This window comes from Lutjanus erythropterus, chromosome 7, assembly GCF_056507025.1.
Source record: "Lutjanus erythropterus isolate fLutEry1 chromosome 7, fLutEry1.hap2, whole genome shotgun sequence".
Lineage (NCBI taxonomy): Eukaryota > Metazoa > Chordata > Actinopteri > Lutjaniformes > Lutjanidae > Lutjanus > Lutjanus erythropterus.
In genome coordinates this window covers 16,797,435-16,822,275 of record NC_139323.1, presented here as the reverse complement: position 1 = coordinate 16,822,275, position 24,841 = coordinate 16,797,435, and the positions used below count along the sequence as shown (strand labels likewise).

Here is a 24,841-nt window from a genome sequence, read left to right as displayed (position 1 = left end):
AACAAACAAACTAGAAAACACAGTGACTGGACCAAAATCTTTTATAATTATGAAATGGCTAAGGAAAATTCTTACAGTGTCAGTGCTTTCATTCAGTCGGGCTAACTACTGATCAAAAGACCTGTTTGTCTGTCTGTATATCAGCATTTGTTTCTAATTTCTCTTAGGTTGGTTTGGTTGACCAAAAAAATATTTTCAGAGTTACATTAAGATGAAAATTGTTCTTGTGAGATCAACGGTAAAATAAGCATTTCTCTGGGTAGGTGGTTTTCATTTTGTACAAAATGATGGTATTGATTTTGTGTCTTGTTATTTTCACAGCTTTGAGAGTATGCAGAGGCTTTGTGACAAGTACAACAGGGCCATCGACAGCATTCACCAGCTGGTGAGTTTGAATGTATAAAGGTTTTTCAGTGCTCTGATGGTGAAGTGATTGTGACTGCCTGACAAGACTAAGGTTCAATATACAATATGTGTTATTATTATTAGTTATTGATCAGAATCTTTCATAAGCACAATTACTATGTAGTCCAAATACTTTTGTTCAGAAATCTGCTGGGGTTTTTTTAATAAAAGATCTAGCAAATTCTCTTTTTTGCACAATATATTTATTTTTTTCAATACATAATAAAAAAGATAACTTAGACAATAAGTGAGACAACAACTAAAGAGGAGGGGAAAAAGAAACACTGAACAGACATAAACACAATAAATCGAGTCATGCAAGCTTACAGTTAATTCATTCAGACATCCTCCAAATAACAAGAGAGCAAAATTCGTTCATTTGGTAAATGAGGGATAAAGTGCTCAGTCCTCAGTTTCACACATTTTTAATTAGAAGGAACAGTTTTATTTATTTATTTCACAAAGTACATTTATTGTTTTAAGTCTTGAGTGATGGTTTGTCATGAGCCTCCATTTTGCTAGGAATTCATCTTTTTTTAATTTAAGATTAGCCTCCAGCGTTTTCTTTTATCCTTCTCTTTGAAAAGCTAGCATCACTTCTTAATATCTGCACACTCATATATGGGGCATTTATGCCTTAATTTTAGTGTTTCTTGTGTCATGAAATACACAATCCCATCTTACAGTGGAAGGGGACCACACAACCCATGAAGCTGAACAAGCGTCCTTCCAATGGGCTGCTGAGACACATCCTACAGCAGGTGTACAACCACTCAGTGACCGACCCAGAGAAGCTGAACAACTATGAGCCTTTCTCCCCTGAGGTGTACGGAGAGACCTCTTTCGACCTGGTGTCTCAGATCATCGATGAGATGGAAATGATGGAAGATGACACCTTTGTTGACCTCGGCAGCGGTTAGTCAGCTGTTATTTTGGAACTTCCAGGTTTCAGAAAGAATCAATCCAACACAGCTTTTTCATAACACCTTTTCTACCAGATGGTAGAAACCATATGCCACCGACTAGAGAATTAAGAAAAAAAACTCAGTATTTTATCTCACATTTCAATAGTCTAGTTATTGTTAGTGTAGGTAAAAGATGAAAATGATTTTCAACATAAAAGTTGTGAAGTTATAAACAAGAGATTGACAGTCTGGGTGTCTTTGTTGTTTGGTGTAAGACTGAAACCTCTCTTTTATTTGCAGGAGTGGGGCAGGTAGTGCTGCAGGTTGCAGCAGCAACCAACTGTAAACACTATTATGGTGTGGAGAAAGCAGACATTCCAGCCACCTATGCAGAGGTAACTACATACATATCTCACAGGACCAGAAGGATATTCCAGAAAGGGAGCAGAGAAAAGCAAGAGTGTCTTCATTCAGACAGACAACAGCGCTGTCAAAAATCACCGCCTCCTCATACACTGTAGTGAACGTAGTCTTGGCACAGTGCGATTGCCACTGCAGACAGCTCTGGCAAATACACAGGAGTCTGGCAAAAGAGTTTGGATTTCCCGGTTCACATTTCATGTTCTCATTATTACCCTGTAGCAACCGACCAGCACATACCCTTACACTGTGCCAAGGGGAAAGTCTAAATGTGTCCTTCAGTTTATCTATCCAGCTGCAAATCAACTCAAATGCTCAGCATTAGTTATCATAGTAAAAGACACAGACTTTCAGTCATGCTGCTGCCAGAAACAGGATTTTCTGTGAACCCTGAATGCAATATCCAGAATTTCACTGAAAGGCTCTCATTAACTCACTGATCCTCATTTCTGGAACTGCTGCTGAAACACAAACATCTTGTGCTGATAGCTTTTTCTTTGTATTAACCTTATGTTTTTTTTTAGATATTAATATTCACATTCTGTATTTCAGACCATGGATAAAGAGTTTAAAAAGTGGATGAAATGGTATGGGAAGAAACATGGGGAGTACACAGTAAGTTGACCCTTAATGTTGCCTTTACTTCTAACTCGCACTTAAAATTTTGATGTTTGGATATTCTGTAAATCCTCGTGCATTCAGGATCTTCTTACTCTGCTTTGTTTCTTTAAGCTGGAGAGAGGTGACTTTCTGTCTGAAGAATGGAAGGAGAGAATCGCCAACACAAGGTTGTCAGAGGCCACAGTAACAATTTCCATTTATTTCCAATAACACCATTTGTAGACTTATGAAAGTTCCAGCCCTGTAATGAATGCTACCATTACTAAACATATTATTGTTAACTGGTATTGATACTGTGTTCAGGTGTAAAGCACATCATATGCATGACTTCTATATGAAGAAATTTATAAGAAAGTTAATCATTAATAATTTAATCATTTTATTAAACTTGTCCTCAGAACTTTGCTAAATCATACTTCTCCCTCAAAACTTAACTTTGAAGGTAAATATTTGTTTCACCACAAATTTTAGTTCTGAAATGTTTCTTTCTTTGTCTGTTTTCCAGTATTATTTTTGTGAATAACTTTGCCTTTGGTCCAGAAGTAGATCACCAGCTGAAGGAGCGTTTTGCTAACATGAAGGAAGGTTGGTATTTTAATAGTGTTTATATTTTAGTATGATGGATTATAGCCATAGCCATCTCAGTGTTCCCAAAAACATCCACAATATATTGACTTAAAGACCAGAATTATTCAGTATTCAATCATTAGAGGTCGGGAGTAATCAATAGTAAATTACACTTTAATGTTTGCCAAATTGGTTGGTAGCCAGCGGGTTATGGTGTGACAACCTTTGAGACACCACATTTACGACATGCAAGGCAACTTTTCAAATTGGCAACTCTAAAAGCCACAAAAACTTAATGAAATGTGATACAACATGAGGAAAATGTGGGATTCTTTTGGTACTTGAGCCTCAGTTTGTCATCTAGAGTTAAACAGGGATGAATTTTTAAATGAGAAATCTTACTAGTACACTTCTGACAACACATCCTGTCGACCATAAGGGCAGTCAGTAAAAACTGTGCTGATTTGAGGCTAATTATACTGGAAAATATTTGTACATCTAAATTTAGGGAGTTACTTGGAAGCTAATAATATCTGCAAGACTTCAAATACTTCTAACTTTACATCAGTAAGCTTTCCTTAGAAACAAGTACAAGATTCTCATCTCCACAGTGTGCCATGCATTAATTAGTCATTTAAAATGTAATTAATTGACTAGAGTGGCAGAGCAGTGGGTTGATGAGCTGCGACAAAGTTAGACATTTTATGAGGCCTCAGGAGTAAACTGGCCAAAAGTTGACGAATATAGCTTTTAAATAGCAGGTGCTAATCGCCTCTCCTTATGACAGCAAACCTTTTAGTTTGTGCCCTGTGTTGTAGCACTGGGAGTGACGCCTTGGCTCACAGGAGCAATATTTATTCAGCTGTTCTCATCGGTGATTAAAGTAACAGTGGCTGATGGTATCCAGTAGCTACTGTGTCAACTCTTTGCACTTGGCCTTTGACATCAAAGCCCTACAATGCCACATGACTCTCAGTTTTGGCAATATGGTTAATGTGTAATGTTGATTGCTGCCTCTAATTTGAGAAATCATTGTTTCGTTTTATGTAATGAGCCATGGGAGCTACTGTAGCTGTCCACTGTATAAAGACCCTGTATTGATTTTGTTTGTTTTCTGTTTTGTTTTGTTTTTTATTTCCAGGTGGGAAAATTGTGTCCTCCAAACCTTTTGCACCTTTAAATTTTAGAATAAACAGTCGAAACTTGAGTGGTAAGTACCAGAATTAGTGGAAAAGTAGACTTCTTTGTCTCGTGCTTCCTGTGATTTGCATCTAACATGCAGTTCTGTATTTTTCCTCTCTGACCCGCAGATATTGGCACAATAATGCGTGTGGTGGAGCTTTCTCCACTCAGGGGCTCCGTGTCCTGGACTGGAAAGCCAGTTTCCTACTACCTGCATACCATAGACCGCACCATAGTAAGAACTGAACTGCTCTTAGATGAGGACTCAAATGCACAGACTGTAACTTCTAATAGAAGAGAGTGTGACAAGCAGTACAATAATGTTATACATTAGAGTCAAAGTGTAACCTAAACTCAAGAGATCCCCTACTAAAATAACAGGTTGTATTGTTTTAATGAGTAATGAATCCCAGGAGTAAACTATCTCAGGAGAGTTATACAGAGTAACACACATGCATTACATAACACTGGCACTCCAGCAACTTGTTAGAGTAATCCCTGGTTACCAGTGGGAATCCCAGTGAGAGAACTGGCAGGCTGCCTAAAAAAGTGCTAGTGACCACTTGAAGTAGATGTGGATCTTCTCTCCTCACTTTTTATGGTTTGTGGCATATTTGTACCCAGCGGCTGGTGGTGTAACTTCTTAGAACGGTACCACAGTAGAAATAGAGTACATATACAATATATGGATTTGGCTATGTTGTTTGTACCTTTTAGAGGATAGTTCAGGGAGGTTACGAGAGTAAAAACAAATCAACCTCAAAGAACTGGCAGTGAGAAAAGCTGTACATCCTCATAGTTTTTCTGTTGAAACCGGTCCCAATATATGATGGCCCACAATGTAAAAGAAATCTTTCCTCACCATTGTCGCCTTAGTGCTTGCTCTTGGCGTGAACTCTTGGGTCTCTGTAAATAATATTATAAACAGTATGATCCAGACCTGCCCTGTATGAAAAGTGTCTTGAGATAACTTCTGTTGTGATTTGGTGCTGTACAAATCAAACCAGCACTACAACCAACAGTTAGCTCACATCATGCACTGAGGTTTTGTGCATTAAAACACATGACTGATCAGTAATCTGCATTAATAAATCAAAGACATCACAGGAAGACAAATTAATTGACCACATCTGAAAATTTCATCACCATTTTCAAGTCACTTGTGTGAAAACAGTTTTTTATAAACTCACGATATAAATTAATAATGTATTATTCTACAGAACTGTACTGATTAAATTCTCAAAAAGGATAAAAAAAAAATCATGATCAACATTTACTCTAAAACCCAAATCTTACAATTGTATTTTTAGATATAATAAGAAAGATGCTATTATTTAATGACACAAGAGTGCATTTTTGTAGAGTACGCTCTGTACAGGGTTTTATAAAATTAATTGTATTTACAATGACATTTCTGCGATCAGGTAGCAGCCAGATGTATGTGATAAAAAGGTATTTTAAGTTGACTTGGGTGTAGTGTAAAATGTTGTAAAAGTAATGCAAATAATATTCTAATATCCACATTTTTCTTTTTTTTCAGCTTGAAAACTATTTTGCTAGTCTCAAAAATCCTAAACTCAGGGTAAGTCATGGTCCTCTTCCTCGGTGAATTGACAATGTCACTGAACTCACTTTATTTTTAGTATCAAACAATTAAATTGGTTCATCTTTTAACAGGAAGAGCAAGAGGCAGCTAGGCGACGTTCACAGAAGGATACCAAGGACAGTAAAAGCAATAGCACCACGCCCACAAAACCTAAAGAACAACCCAAGGTAGGACATGCAGTGTTTCCTTGGTTCAGGTAGATGGATTCAACTCCAAGTGCATTACCTTTCACTGTTTTGTGTGTGATTTTATACCCGCAGTGTTATCCCTTTCTTGGCTTATCTACACTTTAATTTAACAAAACAAGACAGGCTCCCTGTGCTCTTTGTATGAATAGATGTGTGTGTGTTTGTTTGTTTGTCCATGTGTATCACAGCAGGACTCCTGTGGTGAGGAGGAGCGTCCTAGCTTGGTGACAGTGGTCAAGCCCGCTGCCAAACCCAGACGAACCCGACTCCTGTCCAAAGGTCGCAAGTTGAACAACAAGAAACGTGGTCGACCCAAGAAAGCCGCCCCGGCTGCTGAGAAGAAAAAGAAGAACCAGAGTGCTTTGGAATTGCTGCACGCAAAGACCCTTTCTGCGGCACCACCTCAGGGTCAGAGGGCGCACAGACACATGCACACACAAAACAGAGAACATGCTAGACATACACTGCCTGGCCAAAAAAAGGCCACCACCTGGGCAAGAGTCTTCCTCTGGATAATTACTGCAGTGATTAATATGTTTCAGCTGGCAAGAAGTTATCTAACCCTAACTGATGCAGTGAGTATCTTCTCATTTCTTAAACAACCATGTCAGAAGACATATCCTGTGGTTGTGGAAAAGATGTTACTCTGTTTCAGAAGGGTCAAATTATTGGCCTGTATCAAGCAAAGAAAACAACTAAGGAGATTACTTAAACTAAAATTGGGTTAAGAACTGTCCAAGGCATTATTAAAACCTGGAACGATAGTAGTGAACCATCATCTTCAAGGAAGAAATGCAGTCTGAAAAAACAGCTGTGTAGCCTTAAGAAGAAAGAAAACCGCTTATCATTGAGGCTACTTAGAAAAAAAAGGCTTCAATGTACTAGGGAGCATAAAGATTATGGAGCAGTGGAAAAAGGTCATGTGGTCCGCTGAGTCCAGATTTACCATGTTCCAGAGTGATGGGCACATCAGGGTAAGAAGAGACTTGGATGAAATGATGCACCCATCATGCCTAGTGCCTAAATATTAGAGTGTGTGGATTTTTTTGGCTAGGCGGCACACCTTCAGACTTAAAAACAATACACATTTGCTTTTTATGAATGGGAACATCAATCTGCCACATAATAAAGAAAAGACTAATGTCCTCAGTTTAACATAAATATCTACCTGTGTATACAGATGCATACCGGCCACCTCAGAGTCCCTTCTACCAGCTACCTCCCAAGGTCCAGCACTATCCCTCTAGTCAACTGCTGTTGAGCCCAACTCCTCCTGGTCTGCAACAACTGCTAGGTGAGCTGATGAAGACTCTCATGAATTTTTTTTCTGTCAGACTACAACTTCTTTACAATTCATACATATACTAGACCTTGTTCAAATCTGTTTACAGCATTTAATAAAATCTATATACGGCTCGTTTAATGATTGAAACTCTTGTGCTGTGGTTAAGTATGGGCAGATGGTAAATAGGGATCACACAAGGTGTTTGAAGGGCAAGAATTTTGAAGGGGAAAGTCCCTGAAATTCAAATGAATCACATAATGCTGTCTCATATAAGATATGATCAACTTAATTGATCCCACGCCGGGGAAATTTACAGGCTACCGCAGCTGGAAAAGGTACAGTGAAAAAAGTGAGCGACAAACAGAAGTCAGATATTTAGAATAGCTGTGCAGGATAATTGTGCATGTTGTAATACAAGCATGGTTTGTAGCATCACCCTAAGAGAAAAAGTATAAATAGTATTGCCTTGTAAATGGATGATTGCACAGAGAAGATTGATTTGAATTGCACAGAATACAAGTAGAAAAAATCACCAGGTAATTCACAGTATGAAGATACTGTTGCACAGGATGATTTTTTTGTTCATCAAGTTATTATAATTAAATTGCTCAGCTTTTCACTTGTCTGATGTGTGACACTCTCACACCACTATACACAGCACTTTCCCTCTCCTTAATGAAAACTAAATATGCCATAGAAGTGTAACTTTAATCCAGCGTGGCTGGAAATGAATCTTTAGCGGTAGGTTTTGCAAAACAGCAACCATGATTCATTATCTAATGTTAGAGGGTGTGATCTGATGATTGATTGATAAACATGGGTAGTAGGTTGTCAACTAGCTAGCTAACATAAGTAAGCTGGATGGATTAATTAATTAATTAATTAATTAATTAATTAATTTTTATTTTTTTACACTGTCTTGCACTTTGTCTTCATGTTTCATATGAATGTTATTAATAGAGCTGGCTGGTAATGTTTCAGGAAGGCAAGGGCTCACTAGCATAGTACCCTTCCAGTACTTGCTACTGTGTTAACATACTATTAAAATATAAAAATGAGATCTTGGCATCTACAAGCACTTACTCTTGTAACCATTTTGTCCTACCATTGACAGAGCTACATATAATATTCACTGCATAGTGACAGTGTCACTGTGAAGGAGAATGATGGTGACAGCTTGAGAAGCACTCATTGTAGGGTTTTGAGCCCTCAGTGTTGCCTGTCAAATGAAATTTATCTCTGCCAGGTGTAAACCTTGAGGGGATTATGAGTTTGGTTGTGCCTGTCCACAGCTAACCTTGCATACTACAATTTATATTTGATATGAATTATTGACTTTGACTAAAATTGTGTTTGAAAAAGTAGTTGAAAGTGAAAATTGTTTGAAAATTTTCTTTATTATATATCCATGATAACTTAATGCAGTGGTTTACACTCTTCAATCATGTTTAACTATCTGAGATATTGAGAGGAGGTGAATTTACAAATGGGTGATCAGATGGAAAGACATAAAGAAAGACACATTAATTTATTTAATCAAGATTGTTTTAAAATTATCAGCCTGTCAGCCTTACTTTGGGCTCCATTTCTCCGACAATATAACTAAAAATATATCCTCTGTGTTTGCTCTCTTGTTCCTTCCTTGTCCCCGACCTCCATCCTTTTCCAGATAACATCAAAGTTCAGTACCTCCAGTTTATGGCCCACATGAAGACTCCCCAGTACCGCTCCAATCTGCAGCAGCTTTTAGAGCAGGAGAAGGTAATCAGTAATTAGAGATGTTACTGATTTGCTACTGCTGCATTTTTCTTTGAACTTTGTACTACTACATCATGCTAGTTCATACTAAATGGAATGTATTCAAGCAAGCGTTAATCTGCCTAAATAATGATGTAACTGTTATATTTTTTGCCCAGACTCTTACCTATATTCTTGTTTGCCTTTCTGTGTCTAGCAAAAACACAGGGACCTGTCAGGGCAGGCGGAGCAGCTCCACTCTGTCTGTCAGTCTCACAAGAACAAGATCAAAGGTCTTTTTCAGACCAAACTAGATGAGGTGGGAACTGCCACATTATTTCATTGTAACATCCAGAAATGTGCATCATAATATCTTTATATTGTTTTTCATTCATGCTCAGTTATTTTATTTTGAAGTAATTTATGAAATAGTAAAAGTATACAGAGGAATCCATAATTCTTTGCATTGCCAAGTACATAACGATTAGGGCTTAAATAAGCTCTTTGATAGACAAGCTTAGCAGTTAAATCCCTTTCCATCAATATCCTGTTTGCAGATGAATGTGGGTTAAAACAGATAGTCAAATTCAACTTGAATAGAAAAATGAGAAAGGGGGTGTATGCACTGGGTTCGTTCCTGCTGTTCTGTTTTGTAGTTTGCACTCATGTAACAGAGCCCCTTTGGTTGAAGCTTCAAGTCTGTTGCACTTGAGACTTATGTAGCATCCCTTTTGGATAGGACTGGGTAGGTATCGGAACTCGACACATTTAAGGTATTGACTGAAATAACTCAGTACCAAGTAGTATCGAAACAGAGTACCTACATTTGATCCTTTCTGTACCCTCATATACAAGTCATGCACCCAGACCCATAGGCCATACAGTCTGATGTGGTGAAATCAAGCACAGCGTAGCTGAAGGATATGGCAGTTCAGCATGCCTAAAGGCCATCAAAATGTTCAAAGTGTACATGCCTGTGTCATCTGAAAAAAATAAGTGCATAAAATGTAGAAAGATTATTTCAGGAATTCGGAAATTCATGCAATAGGTATCAAATGAAGTAGAAAAAAGGTATCAAAAGAAGGAGTTGACTGTGTTATTGGTACTGGTATTTCCCAGCCCAACTGCTGGGTGGGGTCAGACATGCTGTGTTGAAAACAGTAATTACACCCAACAGTTGTGTCAGCTTGTAGTGATCACACCCTGTGTACATTAGTGCACACATTAGTGCAGTAGGGTGACAACTTCTACCACTGGGGGTCAGCAAAGACAGGCTTTTTACTGATATTGAATTGTTCTTAAAGTATTATTTGCTCGTAGCTGATTTATGGCATTGTGTGTGTGCGTGTCTGTGTCTGTGTGTGTGTGTGTGTGTTTGGTGATCAGCTGGGAGTGAAAGCCCTGACTGTGGAGGACCTGCTGCAGGCCCAGAAGGAGATATCGGCCCACAATCGTCAGCTGAAAGAGCAGACGAAGCAGCTTGAGAGAGACATGGCCTTGCTGAGAGACCACAGTCTGCTCCTGGTGAGACCTCAGGGTTTGCTACCATGTTGTCGTCGTAACCTCAACCCTGTTACTGCAGCAACATCACTGGTGCTTTTGACCTGTTGCCATCCTGCTGCTCTGCTTTTGTATAATGGTGGTTGAAGCCCCGGTTCAGTTTGTACAACACAGCCTTGAACTTTAAGCCAATGTTAACTGACACCATGTCCTAACTGAATGCAATTTGAGGAAGGGTCAGGGGACAAAATGCATCTTTTTCTATGCAAATGTTCTAACTGGCTGCCAGCGAGGCAGCACTGTGCGACACATTGAGCTGAACTTTTGTTGGAGGCCCTGTTTCTATTTATTTCTGTCGCTTGTGTTTGAAGCATCGTAAAATAGGAAATTCAGGAAGTTAAAAGGAGGAGTTTGTCTATATAGTGTTTCCTCATTTAATTACAAAAACATAAATACAGTGGCAGCTAGCTGGAAGGAGATCACCAGGGAGCTGGTTTATCAAGGTAATTGACTCTCACCAGCAACAAGCAGCTGTTGGCTATATTGTATGTCATTTCAAGTAAGGGAACATCTGAACATTACAATAAAAACACATGTTTTTGGTTTAAGAAGTACAGACGTAGGAGCAAATACTGACCCACTGTTTACTTGAGTGGTTATGCCTCCAGTCCAATCTTGAGCGCACATGATGATGACATGTGTTACAGGGCTGGAAATCTATCAGTCTATTTTATTATCATTAATATTGTGTGTCTACCAGTCACTTTAATATTTTCTCAGCATTTGGCTGGTGACTGGTCCTAATTCCCCACCCTGGTTATGTGGTTTGATTACATGTCAGAAGTACATATTTAACAAATTCAGTGGGGACAGAGATCATCCGATTTTAGACGATTCACATTCGCATTCAGTAAGGACATGGTGTTATATTTCACTTTGCAAACAAATGAGTAAGCGTATGTGTTTTTTTTCCAGCTGAAGTCTCGATGCGAGGAGCTGAAGCTCGACTGGAGCTCTTTGTGTTTGGAGAGTCTGTTGAAGGAGAAGCAGGCACTACGCAGACAGATCTCTGAGAAACAGAGACACTGCTTGGAGCTGCAGGTACACAGTCCACCTCTTCACTTTTTTGGATCCATCTCTAAATACTTCTATCTTCCACCTCTTGTATACTCCTCCATACTCGCTGTGTTCTCTGGCCTTTTCTTCCATCACACCGCCCCCTCCCATCCTTCCCACTGGCTCTTCAGATAAATTATCCTTGTCACTTAAACTATGACTAAAATGTAGCTTTCAGGAACAGTTGATGAATTGCTGTCACAAACATTTTCCTAGACATTTCAGTGTTGTTTTAGAGCTTCTGTTTTCTAGTGTAATGGCTCCCCCTGGTGTCTGTTTGTAGATCAGCATTGTGGAACTAGAGAAAAGTCAAAGGCAGCAGGAGCTGCTTCAGCTCAAATCCTACAGCCCCTGTGAGGGGTCCCCGTACAGAAAGAGCCTGGAATCACGCTCTTCCACAGACATGGACTCCTCTAAGCTTGGACTGTCCTCAGCCCCAGCTCTCAATGGTGTGAGCCCAGAGCTGTCCATCAATGGCACCAGCTCACCCTGTTTTGACCGGGCCAACACCAAGGGGGAGCTTCTTTCTCGCTACCTTCCCATCTCCCCAGACCATGAGATTGTACCCTCCACACCTGATGCCCGGCAGAGGCAGCAGAGCTCCTCCTACGCTCTTCCTGATTACACACGCTTCTCCCCTGCCAAAATTGCCTTGCGGAGGCATCTGAACCAGGATCCAACTGCCTCTGCTCACCTGAGAGGTCCAGGACTGAGCACACACAGGTTGGTTTGCACTATAAACTTCAGTTTTCAGTAATGAACTTTTAATTTTCAAGATCTCCAAGTTGCTTTCTAAGAGAACGGACAGCGAAGTAATTGCAACTATATTTGCCTGTTTTTTTTTTGTGTGTGTGTTTATAGGGAATTGGGTGGTGTTAACTCTCCACTAGGATCCAAACAAAACTGCCCCTCTCCCAATGCATCCGATGCCCAGAATACTCTTAAAGGGTCTGAGAGGGTAAATGTTTTTATTTCTTTACTGTCTATGGACTTGCACAGCTGGACTCACTGTGAACACACAATAATTTTTGCTTTCCTCTCTGATTCAGGGTGGTAAGGAGAGGAGTCCGTCTGTTCAGGGTGACAGCATTACAAGCCTTCCAATAAGTATCCCTCTGAGCACTGTCCACCCAAGTAAACTACCAGTCAGCATCCCTCTGGCCAGTGTGGTGCTGCCCAGTCGTGCTGAGAGACTGGTGAGTACGTTCATGACGGTACCCACTCCACTGCTCCAGATCCAGAATAACTTAAATGTTCACATGTGAAGATGTGCAGGTTGCAGTGATGTTGGATTGAATTCTAGTCATTACACCTGCATTATCATCGTTTCAAAGGAGAAATATGTAATATATTTACTTTACTAAATCATAAAATGACTATGAATTGTCATCAGAGATAAGTGAATCATGCTAAGTTAAAATACTGGCTTCTCTGACAACACTACAGTCAGCATGTTCTTCTTTGAAATTTCCATCCTGGTGCAGAATGTCTATTATTGTTTTCCTGTTTCACGTTTAATTAATGCTGAATGTTCGCTGAATTAATAAGTGTCTGTTTATGAGTTATAAGAAATCATTATTCATATTTTAGAAGGAGTAGATGTTTATAATGGTTAAATTAAGTTAATGGAGTCTTGCAGATAGTCACTGAACCCCAACTTCTGAGCAGTGGACTTCTGATTTTGGAATAACAGGCTTAACTTTACATGGACAGACAATTGACAGTTATAAACAGCTGATAAACTTGCAGTGTAGAACTTGTTGTCACTTGTCATCATCAGGTATAATGTTGCAAAATTATCTCATCTTGCACTCAGGTTCAGTGCAACCTGACTGAGCCCATTGAATATGCTGTCTATGGCTCCAACTCGCTGTTTTGACTGCAGTACTTATTTTTGAATTCTCGGGTGTTACATATCGCTCCTTTTAAATTTTTTAAACTTTAGATATTTTGTGAGTTTTGTGTGTTTTTTTGTTTTTTAAAATTGTGTCTTTGAATTACATTCTGATATATGTTTTGTGTGCATAATTTCAGAGAAGTACTCCAAGTCCTGTGTCTCAGTCAGGTCAGACCAATGGTAAGGGTTACTCTTCACTAACAGATTAACTACAAGCTAATCTGTACTTAATTTATGACAAATGAAGTGCACTGAATATGTTGTGTTTTATATGTGTTATTTGTCTCTTACACCTGTGCATCTTAAATGTTTGTTGTCTGCTTAGGGTATTCAGGGCTGATGAATGGAGGTCCCCATCCTGAGGACTATAACGGTGCTTCTTCATCGCCTCCTCCACACACCAACACTCTTTTGACAGGACCAATGGGCCGAGGAGGTCCCATCCAGAGCCCCCCCCTCAGCACTGGAGGGGTGCTCCAGTATGCGGACGGACCCCCGAGGATTCTTCCAGAAGACGGACAGGATCACCAGGGAGGCGAGTCTGACACGGAGCCCCAGGACAGTGAACTGCGGAGGAGAATTTTCTTCTCTTCCTCCTCCTCTTCATCCTCGTCTTCCTCTTCGTCAGGTAGTGGAGGCAGCACGGCCGGAGGATCACGCCTCCACCATCACACTGGCAACTCAGCCAAGCAGGGATACCACAGTAGCCATGGAAACCACCACCACCAGTCGCCCGGCACACAGCACACTCACCCGCCCACACATACGTCATCATCGCACTCCTCTCACAGTCTTGGCTCTCAAGAGGGACGCAAGCGGGGGAGAAGGAAGCGCAGCTCTACGGTGGCTGTCACGGCCAGCGGGTCCCCAAAGAGGAGGTCGTTCCCCGGGCTCAGCTCCAACAACCACTCTTCAGGATCGCCACTCAACATTAACTCCATGGTGAGTCAACAAAAGCATCGAGAGTGAAAACTGACAGAAACGATTAATTTTTAGGTTCCATTTCGTTACATATTGTGTTTTAATTAGGTCGTGTATTTGAATAATTGACTTTCAAGTGTCTAATGAGCTCATTCTGTCAACAGTTCATTTTGTGTGCTTTCATAACCAGACACAACAAGTTTACTGTCACATTATTCAAGACCTGTTTTTACTGCCAGGTGTCATCTGGGTATAATCTGCGTGTGTCTGTCCCAACAGGTGAATAACATCAACCAGCCTCTGGAGATCTCTGCCATCTCCTCCCCAGAACAATCAAGCCGCAGCCCCAATGGGCCTGACCTGGACCAGCCTCCCATCTTGAAGAGAGAGCGCCCCCTGGAGCTCAATGGCACAGGTCGTTACTCCTCAGCCCCCAGCTCTGATGACGAGGACTCAGGATACCCTGCCGACAGCTCCAGTTCACGGTAAAAAAGTCATCATAATGCAGTGCTGCTCTTTTTGCAAGATGACTTTGCAGTTCTCCACTACAGCTGCAGGCTATTTTTCCTTCTTTCATCAGTCTTTATATAGATCCCTGTTTGCGTGCACAAAGTGGTTGCTAGTCTTTCTTTGGCCCATCATTTTGCTTTCATACCTGTAGTTCAGTTCATTGGTCCAGACCAAAGGAAGAAATCATTAATTGTTGCATTTTAGTTCTGATCCAATTCCTGTTCATACTGACTGTGTTTTTTACAAACAAACCAAGAGGAGTAAATATGAAGTTATACAGACTGACTAGCTCATTTATTAGACAGCTTTGGTGATTGTCATCGTACATTATCAGGACCCACCTGGGGGAATCAAATGTTGGTGAGTGACAGAACTTTATGTAGCACTTGATGTAGTGCTAGTGTTTATATTCATGTTCTTTGGCATCATAAAGAGCTCACGAAGAAATAACCAAATTGATGACATGTTATGAATAATGACTAATTGGTAGAGACTGGATGAAAAGGAGACGTCTTATGCAGTAATGATTGGGGTTGATTATTGTGGAATCACTGTCACTCTGTTTTTAATGAACTGACAAAGTACACAGTAGGATACAAGTACAGCAGTTTGAGCAGCTGTTGACCTATTAATCAGGGAAAGTACCCATGCTGACATGCATTCAAGTCACCATGGTTATGATTTTTATAAAGATATATATAATAATATACCTCATTTACTTGTACTCATACTCGTAAAACTACTCCCATACCCCACACCCGATATCACATTACGAAAAGTAGCTGCTCGATACAAGTAAACATCTAAAGATCCGCCATGATGCAGAGTTCAAGGAGTTTGCTGATGCTTACCCTCTTTTTTTTGGATGCACCGTCATCATGAGCGAGAGACTCGCTTTCCCCAGCATCAACCACTAATGACCGCAGTGACTTTGGAAACTGTCCATAAAATCCCATGTAAGTCCATGTAAAACTAAAATAAATGCAGAGTGCAGCTTTAGACCGCAGCCAGCCGCTGTCCAATCAGTCCTGGTGAGTGTAAACTACTTGAATGCCTCGGCAAATTAATCCGAAGACGAAGAAAAAACACAGCTGCCACCAGTCTGTAACCGTGTTTTCTTAGTAATAAGCTGCTACATCTTATCTTTGTGTACTTAATCTTCACCAAAACAGGTGTACAAACGGCTGAGCTAACTTTATCTCTGGATGTTGCTAAGTTCATAAACAATATGATTCAGAAATCTTATAACTCAACCTGACTGTTCACATTTCTCCAGGCATTTACTGGCGAGATCGTAGGCTGTTTTTAATTTTGTGTTACAGAGTTCGGGGAATCCTGAAACACTTTTATTAGATCATTCTGGAAGGGAACCCTTGATTTACGAAGTTCTCGCAAGATTTTTCTCTGTCGTCCCTTCATTGTGATGTTAAAATGATCACTGTGGCGAGATCTTCCGCGGTTCTGGGGTTCCCTTCAAGAGTCGACCATCTGTCACCGTCTCCTCTACTTGTGTCACTTCGACACAACTGTGGTCGTTTCTGCCTGCGTCGTCACATTCAGTTGTTATCTCATTGGTAGCGCTTTGAAAAGTCAGCGGCAAATGAGGTCAGGGTTCAAATATTTTGAACTTTGAGCGCAGCAGTCAGCAGCAGGTCCAAGTGGTGCGCTACGCCGAGGGTAGCAGTGCCGCTTGGTTGGGCGACACCGCTCTCTCCATAGGAAAACAATGGGACAACCAGTGCAAAGCGTTTTTAACGCTGATCATGTGCTGGGGCCTTTAGGGGTTCACAGCAGGGTAAGCAAAACTGTTGCACACCTGCCACCACACTCATAACTGTCCCCCGTAAACAATGACGGGTAGGAACTATTGGCTCTTAGATGAGAGACAAGAAGAAGAAACTTAAATACTACATATGTAAATGTATAATTAAAATACTAGTTAAAATGCTGTAAATGATAATAAAATAATTATCATATTTACCACTATTTATAATAGTAAACTTAATTCTGCAAGTCCACAATAATGTTGTGAAATTATTATACTGAAATATATCATATACGCAGTAAACTGCACAGCTGAATAAGGACCACAAAATCCGTAAAGTAACTTGCTACAAATAACCTAAAAATGTAATGGGTACAGTAACCATGGTTACACTTGTGGCAGGAAACCGCAACAATGATTTGTTACATTTAGAAAATGACCATCTAGTGAAAATAAAATATGTTTTAAAAGTTACTGTAAGAACTTTAATGACATTATTAAGTACTTGTATCGGTACTTGGTATCGGCAAGTACCCAAATGTAAGTACTTGTACTCGGTCTGACAAAAAGTGGTATTAGTGCATCCCTAGTATATACTATTGCTCTGTGAATAGATTTGACAATCAGCATGGCTTTATTAGTAGTTTAGCTTTTGAAATCATACTAAAATCACACATCTGGGACCATGAAATCCTGCAGTTGGTTCGTTTGCTTTCACAGCACAAACCACACTAGAGTCAACTTGGAAATGGGCCATATCCCACCTTTTCAGGTGGTCTCAGTCCAGTTGTTTGGTCAGCACCAGGGCTCGATTCACAGCTTCGACACTAGCCCAAACAAACTGTACTAACCAGGCAAATGTATGAGGGTCCTTTTAACCAAACCACAACAGGTTAGGTGTGAACAAAGACGCAAGACACAAATAAGTGATATGACCCTACAAATGAAACAACACATAACAAGCTGCTGTTTTTAAGTCTTCTTGGTTGTTGCTGAGTAACAAAGTAACCAATTATAATACTTAACTTTTAATCTGAAGTTGGTGATATAAAACATGACACTGAACCTTTTGATTACCTCAGCTCTGTTGAGATTCTGACACATTGTTTGTTTTGATTGTGCATTGTTCTTTTTCTTTAGAATTGAAAGAAAAATTGCCACTATATCCTTGGAGAGCAGAGATGGACCTGGTAGACTCGGGGACAGTGAAAGAGGTAAGAAGAGAAATTGTCACTTAGATAAAATGATTATTAATGTTGCACCTCTGCTACTTGATGCTAACCTGTTTTTGTTTTTTCCTCCTCTAGGCAGAAAATCTGGTAGCAGCAGTGGTAACAGTACAGGCAGCGAGGCCTCCTCTTCCTCCTCCATGTCCTCTACCAGCAAGTGGAAGTCCACCTTTTCACCCATTTCTGACCCCAAGCAACCCAACTCTGACCTGAGACAGGGGGGGTCTCCGTTCGGCATGGGAGGATCAAGCAGGGGAACGGACTCAGATTCTGACCACAAACAGCAGCAGGTGAGGAAAGGGAGTGATGGAGAGTCATCCAGCTATACCTCCGCCAACCCCTTCCTCAGTCAGGAGGCAGGGACCCGAGGTGGAGGTAGTGGCAGTGGTGGTGGTGCCCAGGGAGGCAGTGGCTCAGACCAACGCCAGGCCCTGCAGAAGCAGAAGGCTCCCCGCAGCGACTGGGATCTGAAGACAAGCAGTCAGAATCTCTTCATATCAGCTGCAGCCAGCAGTGGAGGGGGCATCCTGAGCGGGAAGGTGGGAGGAAGTCCTGTAGCAGTTTCCTCCACCACAGGATCGTCTGTGGGACAGTACCTGGGCTCTCAGTTCCCACTTGGAGGGACCTCAGTCTTACAGTCTTTGTTTGGGGCCCAGACAGGCGGATCCGCGGTGAGTGGGACCCCGCGGCTCGTTAACGGACACTCTGCTCTGGGAAGCTTCTCCAGTGCTGGGCTGGCAGGGGGAGCAGCTGGAGGTGAGTGTCACTAAAAATTCAGATTTATCTCAGGGGCGTAGAACAGCCTAGAGTGAGGGTCATAGTCTGGGGTTGTCTTAATAAAGAATAGTGTGAGTCCGAGGTCAGGGGCCCGCTAATAGAGCCAGGTAAGTGGAGGTCCAATCAATGCTGCTGTCTTTCTGTCTGCCTCGCTGACAGTTTGACTGACTGACTGACTCTGTGTGCTGCCTCGCTTTGACACGGACTGGCTGCATGAGTGCTGCAGTTGGAAACACCCTTGGAAAATGTTGTATTTCAACAGGATGAAAAATGTTGAAAACGGGACAAAGTCTGAAATTTGTGATTGACAATGAATTATTAAAAAGATAGTTTGGATTATTTGATGTGGTGTTGTATGAGATACTTATCATAGTCAGTGTATTACCTACAGTAGATGCTGGTCTGCATACACCCAATTTGGAGAAGCAGAAAGGAGTACTAGCAAGGAAGCTAAGTAATGTATCAAAGTGGACAGGTTCTTGGTTTGTTTGTGTTATTGTGTGACTTTGGTGTCTTATAGGGATAGTTCAAATTCAACAAAGCCACAGAATATCACAACCAAACTAACAAACTGAGGCTCCTGTGTGCTGTGAGGTAAAATGACTGATTTTGCCTATGGAGTTTGGTTCTTTAGTTTTGTTTTGTCTTTTTTTTTTCAGGAAGTGACTGAAATACATCTTGCTTCTGGTTCCATTCACAGCAATAGTCTATTGCTTAGCTTCCTACAGTGGTAATCCTGCTGGGGGTTTGCTGACCAGCATCAACTGTAGCTAACCCACTGACTATTCATAAGTCCCTCATACAACCCCACTTCAAATAATCTGAACGATCCCTGTGACATGTTTTATAAACTATTATATTACTAGGTTTTCATTTTCTGTGGGTGTATCTGTTGGAGTTTTATGTCAGAGTCATTTCACATGTGAGCAAAAATAAACCTAGAAATCAAAATCTGTAATAAGAACTGTTTAATCCTAAATTGACCAAACCAACGTGGTTCCAGTCACAGTGGACTGACTCTGTTTGCTTTCTTTGTGCTTTTCGAAGACTTGCTTGGCGCTATGCACAACCTGGCTCAGTCCTTGCTTCTCTCTTTGTCCCCCTCCCTCTTGCTATCTTTGCCACTCGTATCTGCTCTCTCCTCCCTCTCACCCTCCCCCTCCCCCCTCCCTCCATTTCTGCTGTATGATTTGCAGGTATTTTTCACCACGTGGTCCCCACAGTGTCCTCCCATCAGTTTGGGGCGACGCTGCCCACCTCTGGAGGCCTCAGCTCTCTGCTCAGTCTCTCCTCCTCTTCCTCTACCTCCTCCCAAACCCAGCAGCACACTACTCCCCCACCAGCCTCCACGCGCCTGGCCTCCGTGTCCTCACCTCTCCCCCTCTCCCTATCCCAGGCCCAGCACAGCCGCATCCAGTCCGTCCTGCACAGCCCTTCTCCTCCCACGCTCTCCCTGCCCCCTCCACCACCCCTGCATAGCGTCCCCTCCTCCTCCTCAATACCCACACACTCTGACTCTGTCCCGCCATCCTCTCGATCAGACTCCCTCCATTCCTCCTCCTCCCGTCTGTCCCACTCATCTCTCCACCACCAGAGAGCACAGTCATCCCACTCTCTCTCCATCTCCGCCTCCTCCACCTCTGCCTCCTCTTCTGCTTCTGTCTCTGCTGCTGCCGCGACTGCTTCTTCCTCGTCCTCCTCCTCCTCTCTGTCAACCTCCTCCTCGTCTCGTCCATTCGCAGTGCACTACTCCCCTCGGCTGCCCCCTCCACCACCGGCCAGCAGCTCAGGTGGTGGCGGGAGCATGTGGAGGACTCAGGGCATGCTTGGTACCTACACCACCTCCCAGCTCCCTGGCTCCCGGCCTAGATAGGGTTTGGGGGTGAGGGGGATGGGGGGAGGATGGAGAGGGGAGGGGCAAAGGGCAATCAGAAGGTGGAGAGAGGGAGAGAATGAGAGAGAGAGACTGGTAGGGAGTGAGAGAGACAGGATACCTGTTCTCCTGTGCTCCCACAGGCTGTTGTTCTGATTGAACAAGGTAAGTCAACATAAATAATTTGTATTATTTGAAGTCGGGTTATATGAGGTACTTATCCATAGTCAGTGTATTAGCTACAGTTGATGGTGGTCAGCATGCCCACAGTTTGTAGAAGCAGAGAGGAGTACCAGCACAGAAGCTAAGCAACAAACTACTGTGGAGAGGATCAGCAGGAAAATGTGTTTTAGCTACTTACAAATAGGCAAATCAAAAAAAAAAGTCAACATCAGTTTAGGTGTACAATATATTAAGAATATTATTATATATATTATATAAATCAAGTACAAACATAAGATATTTAATATTCAAAACTTCGTTTTTTTGTAAATACACATTCATTCTTGATTTGATGCCTGCAACATGTTTCATTCAAAAAATTTGGGACAGGGACAACAAATGACTGTGAAAGTTGTGAATGTTGTGTTCACAAATCTCCTGTTTGGAATATTTCACAAGTAAACATGTTACATGGTAACAGGTGACAGTATCATAACTGGATATGAAAAGGGCGTCCTTGAAAGGCTCAGTTGTACACAAGCGTGGATGGGATGAGGTTCACCAACGTTTCTCAACACAAAACTGCAAGAAATTAGATACAACATTATTGCCTTGGGAGTCGGGTACTAGACTGACCTGCCTGCAGTCCAGACCTGTCTCCCATTGAAAATGTGTGGTGTATTTATGAAGTGCAAGTTGACTGAACCCACCGTATCTTCGACATTAGAGTCACAGTCCAGATTTGATCCACCGTAATGTTGAATCACCTTGGTACTGTATTCCTGGTCGTCAGACCAGCCTGTATCGGCCTCAGAGGCTATGTCCTCACCAGCTGATGGCAGCTACGGTACAGGTAGCAGCAGTGTGCCAGTGACTGCAGTGTTACAAGAGAAGAGGCCTGTATTACAGCAGTTCCCCAGGCATAATGGCAGCTGAATATCAATCACTACCTCAAACAACCCTATTTCAAACAATCCCAACTGTCCCTTTAAAGTGTAAAAAAACATGCTGGATGATAAATTTGGAAGGACATAATATTGTTTATTAGCTTGTTGGATATGTTGGCTGTAGATCACTCATGGTGTCTTCTTTCTGTCTTTGGTGTTTCAGGTAATTGATGAAAACTACCTCAACATTAAATAAACTATGCAAATGTCCAGGTGTGGACCAAGGCACTCTCCTCACTCACTGGTGCTTCAAAACGTCTGCACTACCCAACCGCCTCCAAGACCGGCTTCTGTACTGGGAACTCTGACACACAAACACTCATGCAGATACACACACACACACACTCTCACACACACACACACACACACACACACACACACACACACACACACACACACACACACACACACACACTCACACACACACTAACCACCACTATGGTCTCTTTGAGCAGAATTCACAGGTACTGGTCATGTTGATGTGTGGAGTGTTAAATGTTGTTAGAATATGGAAAACAGTATCAGCACTGAATGGACTGAAATAACCAAGATGTGTGGTTCAATATTAAGGTGCTCCGTTTGATAGTTTGTCATTTTGTTTGTCTTAGTCACTATTATAGCAACTAGCAACACGCTCCATTTTTATTGATTTAATGTAACATTAAACAACAGATAGATTGAAGCACACAGTCCATCTTTTTAAGCTGAATGTCATCAGGAATCATGTTCCCTCCACACACACACACATACACACACACACACCAGTTCACTGAACTCTGCTCAGACGTCATGCAGTTTGTCTCTCTGCATGCATGCGCTCTTATCTCTTTTTTCTTCCTTCAGTGAAATTTAATAATAGATTATGAAACAAGACAAGGAACTTTAGGTGTAACGTCACACTGGATAGTAAGATAAAGTTACTCATGTAGCAGAAGATGTACAAGTCCCAGCTGGTTTGTTGACACCTCTTAAACTCTGGATATGTTGATGATTTGTAATATTTTCACACTTAACAAGAAGCCATTTTTTTTCTTTTAAGTCATTTTACTTAAAAGCAAAGTGATACAAAAATTGTAAAATGCTGTTTTGGCTGACCTTTTTGGCACAATGAAACTAATATTTCCTTTCTTTGCTACTAACTAAAGCAAAACCAATTCTGTTCACAATCTGATTAAAATAATTCTTCAGGTGTCAGTGAGTGTTTCTCTAATATCAGATCTTTAACATATCAATGATAGTATGTTTACTTATAAATGGACCCATTTGGTATTTTGAGACAGTGATCAGGCATGTTTAACATAATCTAAATGAATGAATTTAAGAAAGAAGACTGGTCTGATTTCTGCCTAATTTTGAAATAATATCAGATTTCCAGGGGTGCCAATAATGTTCAGCTGAGCCGGGTACATTTTGTTTTGTTTTTTTTAAAGACCCCATGAAATTCATGTAATGAGACAGTGCTTTGTTTAGACATTGTCAGTCACTCTAAAGAGTTGTGGCAACACTGTTTTAGTGCTTTAGTGAAGCTGAATCCAGGTGTAAAACAAATATAATAAGACTTAAATAATTTCTGTATATTTAACATTTTCTTCTTCAGTTAATTGGGTAAATCACACTACCACATGGGACCGCAGCAGAAATGCTCTTTCAGCAGGAATTTTTAACTCTTCTTAAGCTAAATTTTCTTCCTATTTATCTCTGCTGTTGGGAAATGCAGGTTTAAGTAAATGTTTAATGCTCACATGTGGGATTATACTGCATTTAGTTCTTACACACGCACATACATGTACACAAACTCATGCATGCAGATCCTCACACACTGAGTAAAAACAATTAACCATGACCACAACAAACTACTGGACTCTCTTCACACCTTTTTGTTTGCTTTTTTATTGTGTAATTTGTTTTTTTGTAAACAATGTTTGTACTGTGAATGTGATTCATTCTCCGACTGTATAGTTGTGTATAATTTAGATTATTATATTTATGCCGTCAGTCTCTCCATTTGCCTTGTTTTTCTTTATTATTTTTTTTAATTTTTAAACCTGAAATGTGTTGACATTGTAGAATGCAACAGTGTGTGTGTACTTGACTCACAGTCTGAAAACAATGGTGCTACATTTGGACTGTACCTGATCTTATTTATTCTGTAGTGAAAACATCAAAAACAAATCGAATACTTGGTGCTGTACACAGGGACATTTGTAAAGCCTTTTTTGGCATTTCCTTTCTCATATTTAATATACTATTGTCTGGTTCTTTGAAAAATGCCTCGTGTACAACTGTAGACACCATCTTTTAGATAAACTACTCTGCAACAGCTGGCTCAGAGAGTGAGTAAACAGTTTTGAAACATTACGTTGGCACGCTTTGCTCTCAAAAGCGAGCTGCTTATCTGTTAGTGAACGAGACACACTGTTTTTGTACATAACTTTTTTTGTTTTTCCTTGTTTTTGTCTCTCCATCATAAACAGAAAGGTATATAAGAAATGTATCTATAAACAGTCTATATATATGAGTATATATATATAAGTGAATAGGGGTGTTTTGGTGCTGCATTGTGCCCTTAAACTCAGCCTGTTAAACAGGAGGCTTGAAGCCACGGAGAAAGTGAAGCATTGCCACACAGATGCTGCCTATTCTGACAACATGGCAACTCTGCACCACCTGAATCTTTGTGATACACACAATAGGGCTGGGCAGTATATCGATATTATGTCAATATCGTGATATGAGACTGGATATCGTTGTAGTGTTGTCTTTTCCTGGTTTTCAAGGCTGCGTTACAGCGAAGTGATGATGAAACTTATCAGACTGTTGTAACTCTTCTCTCACTTCCCTTTATGAATAATTCATTTATAGAAGAAGCAATTACTTGTTTGGTCCAGAAGTGGTGAAAAATGTCGAACAGTGTTTCCCAAAGCTCGCGGTGACGTCCTCCAATGTCTTTTTTTGTTGACAACCCAAAGAAATTCAGTTAGAGGACTGAAGAAACCAGAAAGTATTTACATCTGAGAAGCTGAAATCAGAGATTTTTAAAATTTTTCCCAAAAAAATCTCAAAATGATTAATCAATTATTGAAGTAGTTGGCAGTCAAAATAAACTGACAATTAATTGTTGCGGCTCCTTTTGCCGTTACCCATTTAGTCATTATGTCCACATGGGTGACTATTTTATCAAAAATCAATTTTATGTTAATATTTTATGAAAGTACCAATAGTCGTTGC

At 40.9% G+C, this 24,841-nt stretch overlaps 1 protein-coding gene across 1 annotated transcript in view; it reads left to right on the top strand.

Annotated features, from left to right (window-relative positions):
• Window positions 1-24,103, top strand: part of dot1l (DOT1-like histone H3K79 methyltransferase) — a 33,453-nt gene extending 9,350 nt beyond the window's left edge. Inside the window, exons 4-29 of the mRNA XM_084722958.1 lie at window positions 322-385; window positions 1,092-1,320; window positions 1,611-1,705; window positions 2,283-2,345; window positions 2,463-2,518; window positions 2,857-2,936; window positions 4,060-4,128; window positions 4,229-4,335; window positions 5,641-5,682; window positions 5,778-5,873; window positions 6,083-6,302; window positions 7,075-7,188; window positions 8,849-8,940; window positions 9,134-9,235; window positions 10,303-10,440; window positions 11,392-11,517; window positions 11,816-12,255; window positions 12,394-12,490; window positions 12,582-12,728; window positions 13,567-13,609; window positions 13,755-14,371; window positions 14,630-14,835; window positions 17,766-17,839; window positions 17,933-18,610; window positions 19,828-20,669; window positions 21,777-24,103. Of these exons, the coding sequence (XP_084579084.1) occupies window positions 322-385; window positions 1,092-1,320; window positions 1,611-1,705; window positions 2,283-2,345; window positions 2,463-2,518; window positions 2,857-2,936; window positions 4,060-4,128; window positions 4,229-4,335; window positions 5,641-5,682; window positions 5,778-5,873; window positions 6,083-6,302; window positions 7,075-7,188; window positions 8,849-8,940; window positions 9,134-9,235; window positions 10,303-10,440; window positions 11,392-11,517; window positions 11,816-12,255; window positions 12,394-12,490; window positions 12,582-12,728; window positions 13,567-13,609; window positions 13,755-14,371; window positions 14,630-14,835; window positions 17,766-17,839; window positions 17,933-18,610; window positions 19,828-20,504 (4,672 nt within the window). The 3' untranslated portion in view covers window positions 20,505-20,669; window positions 21,777-24,103. The remainder of the gene's footprint in view (window positions 1-321; window positions 386-1,091; window positions 1,321-1,610; window positions 1,706-2,282; window positions 2,346-2,462; window positions 2,519-2,856; window positions 2,937-4,059; window positions 4,129-4,228; window positions 4,336-5,640; window positions 5,683-5,777; window positions 5,874-6,082; window positions 6,303-7,074; window positions 7,189-8,848; window positions 8,941-9,133; window positions 9,236-10,302; window positions 10,441-11,391; window positions 11,518-11,815; window positions 12,256-12,393; window positions 12,491-12,581; window positions 12,729-13,566; window positions 13,610-13,754; window positions 14,372-14,629; window positions 14,836-17,765; window positions 17,840-17,932; window positions 18,611-19,827; window positions 20,670-21,776) is intronic.
• The last annotated feature ends 738 nt before the right edge of the window (window positions 24,104-24,841 follow it).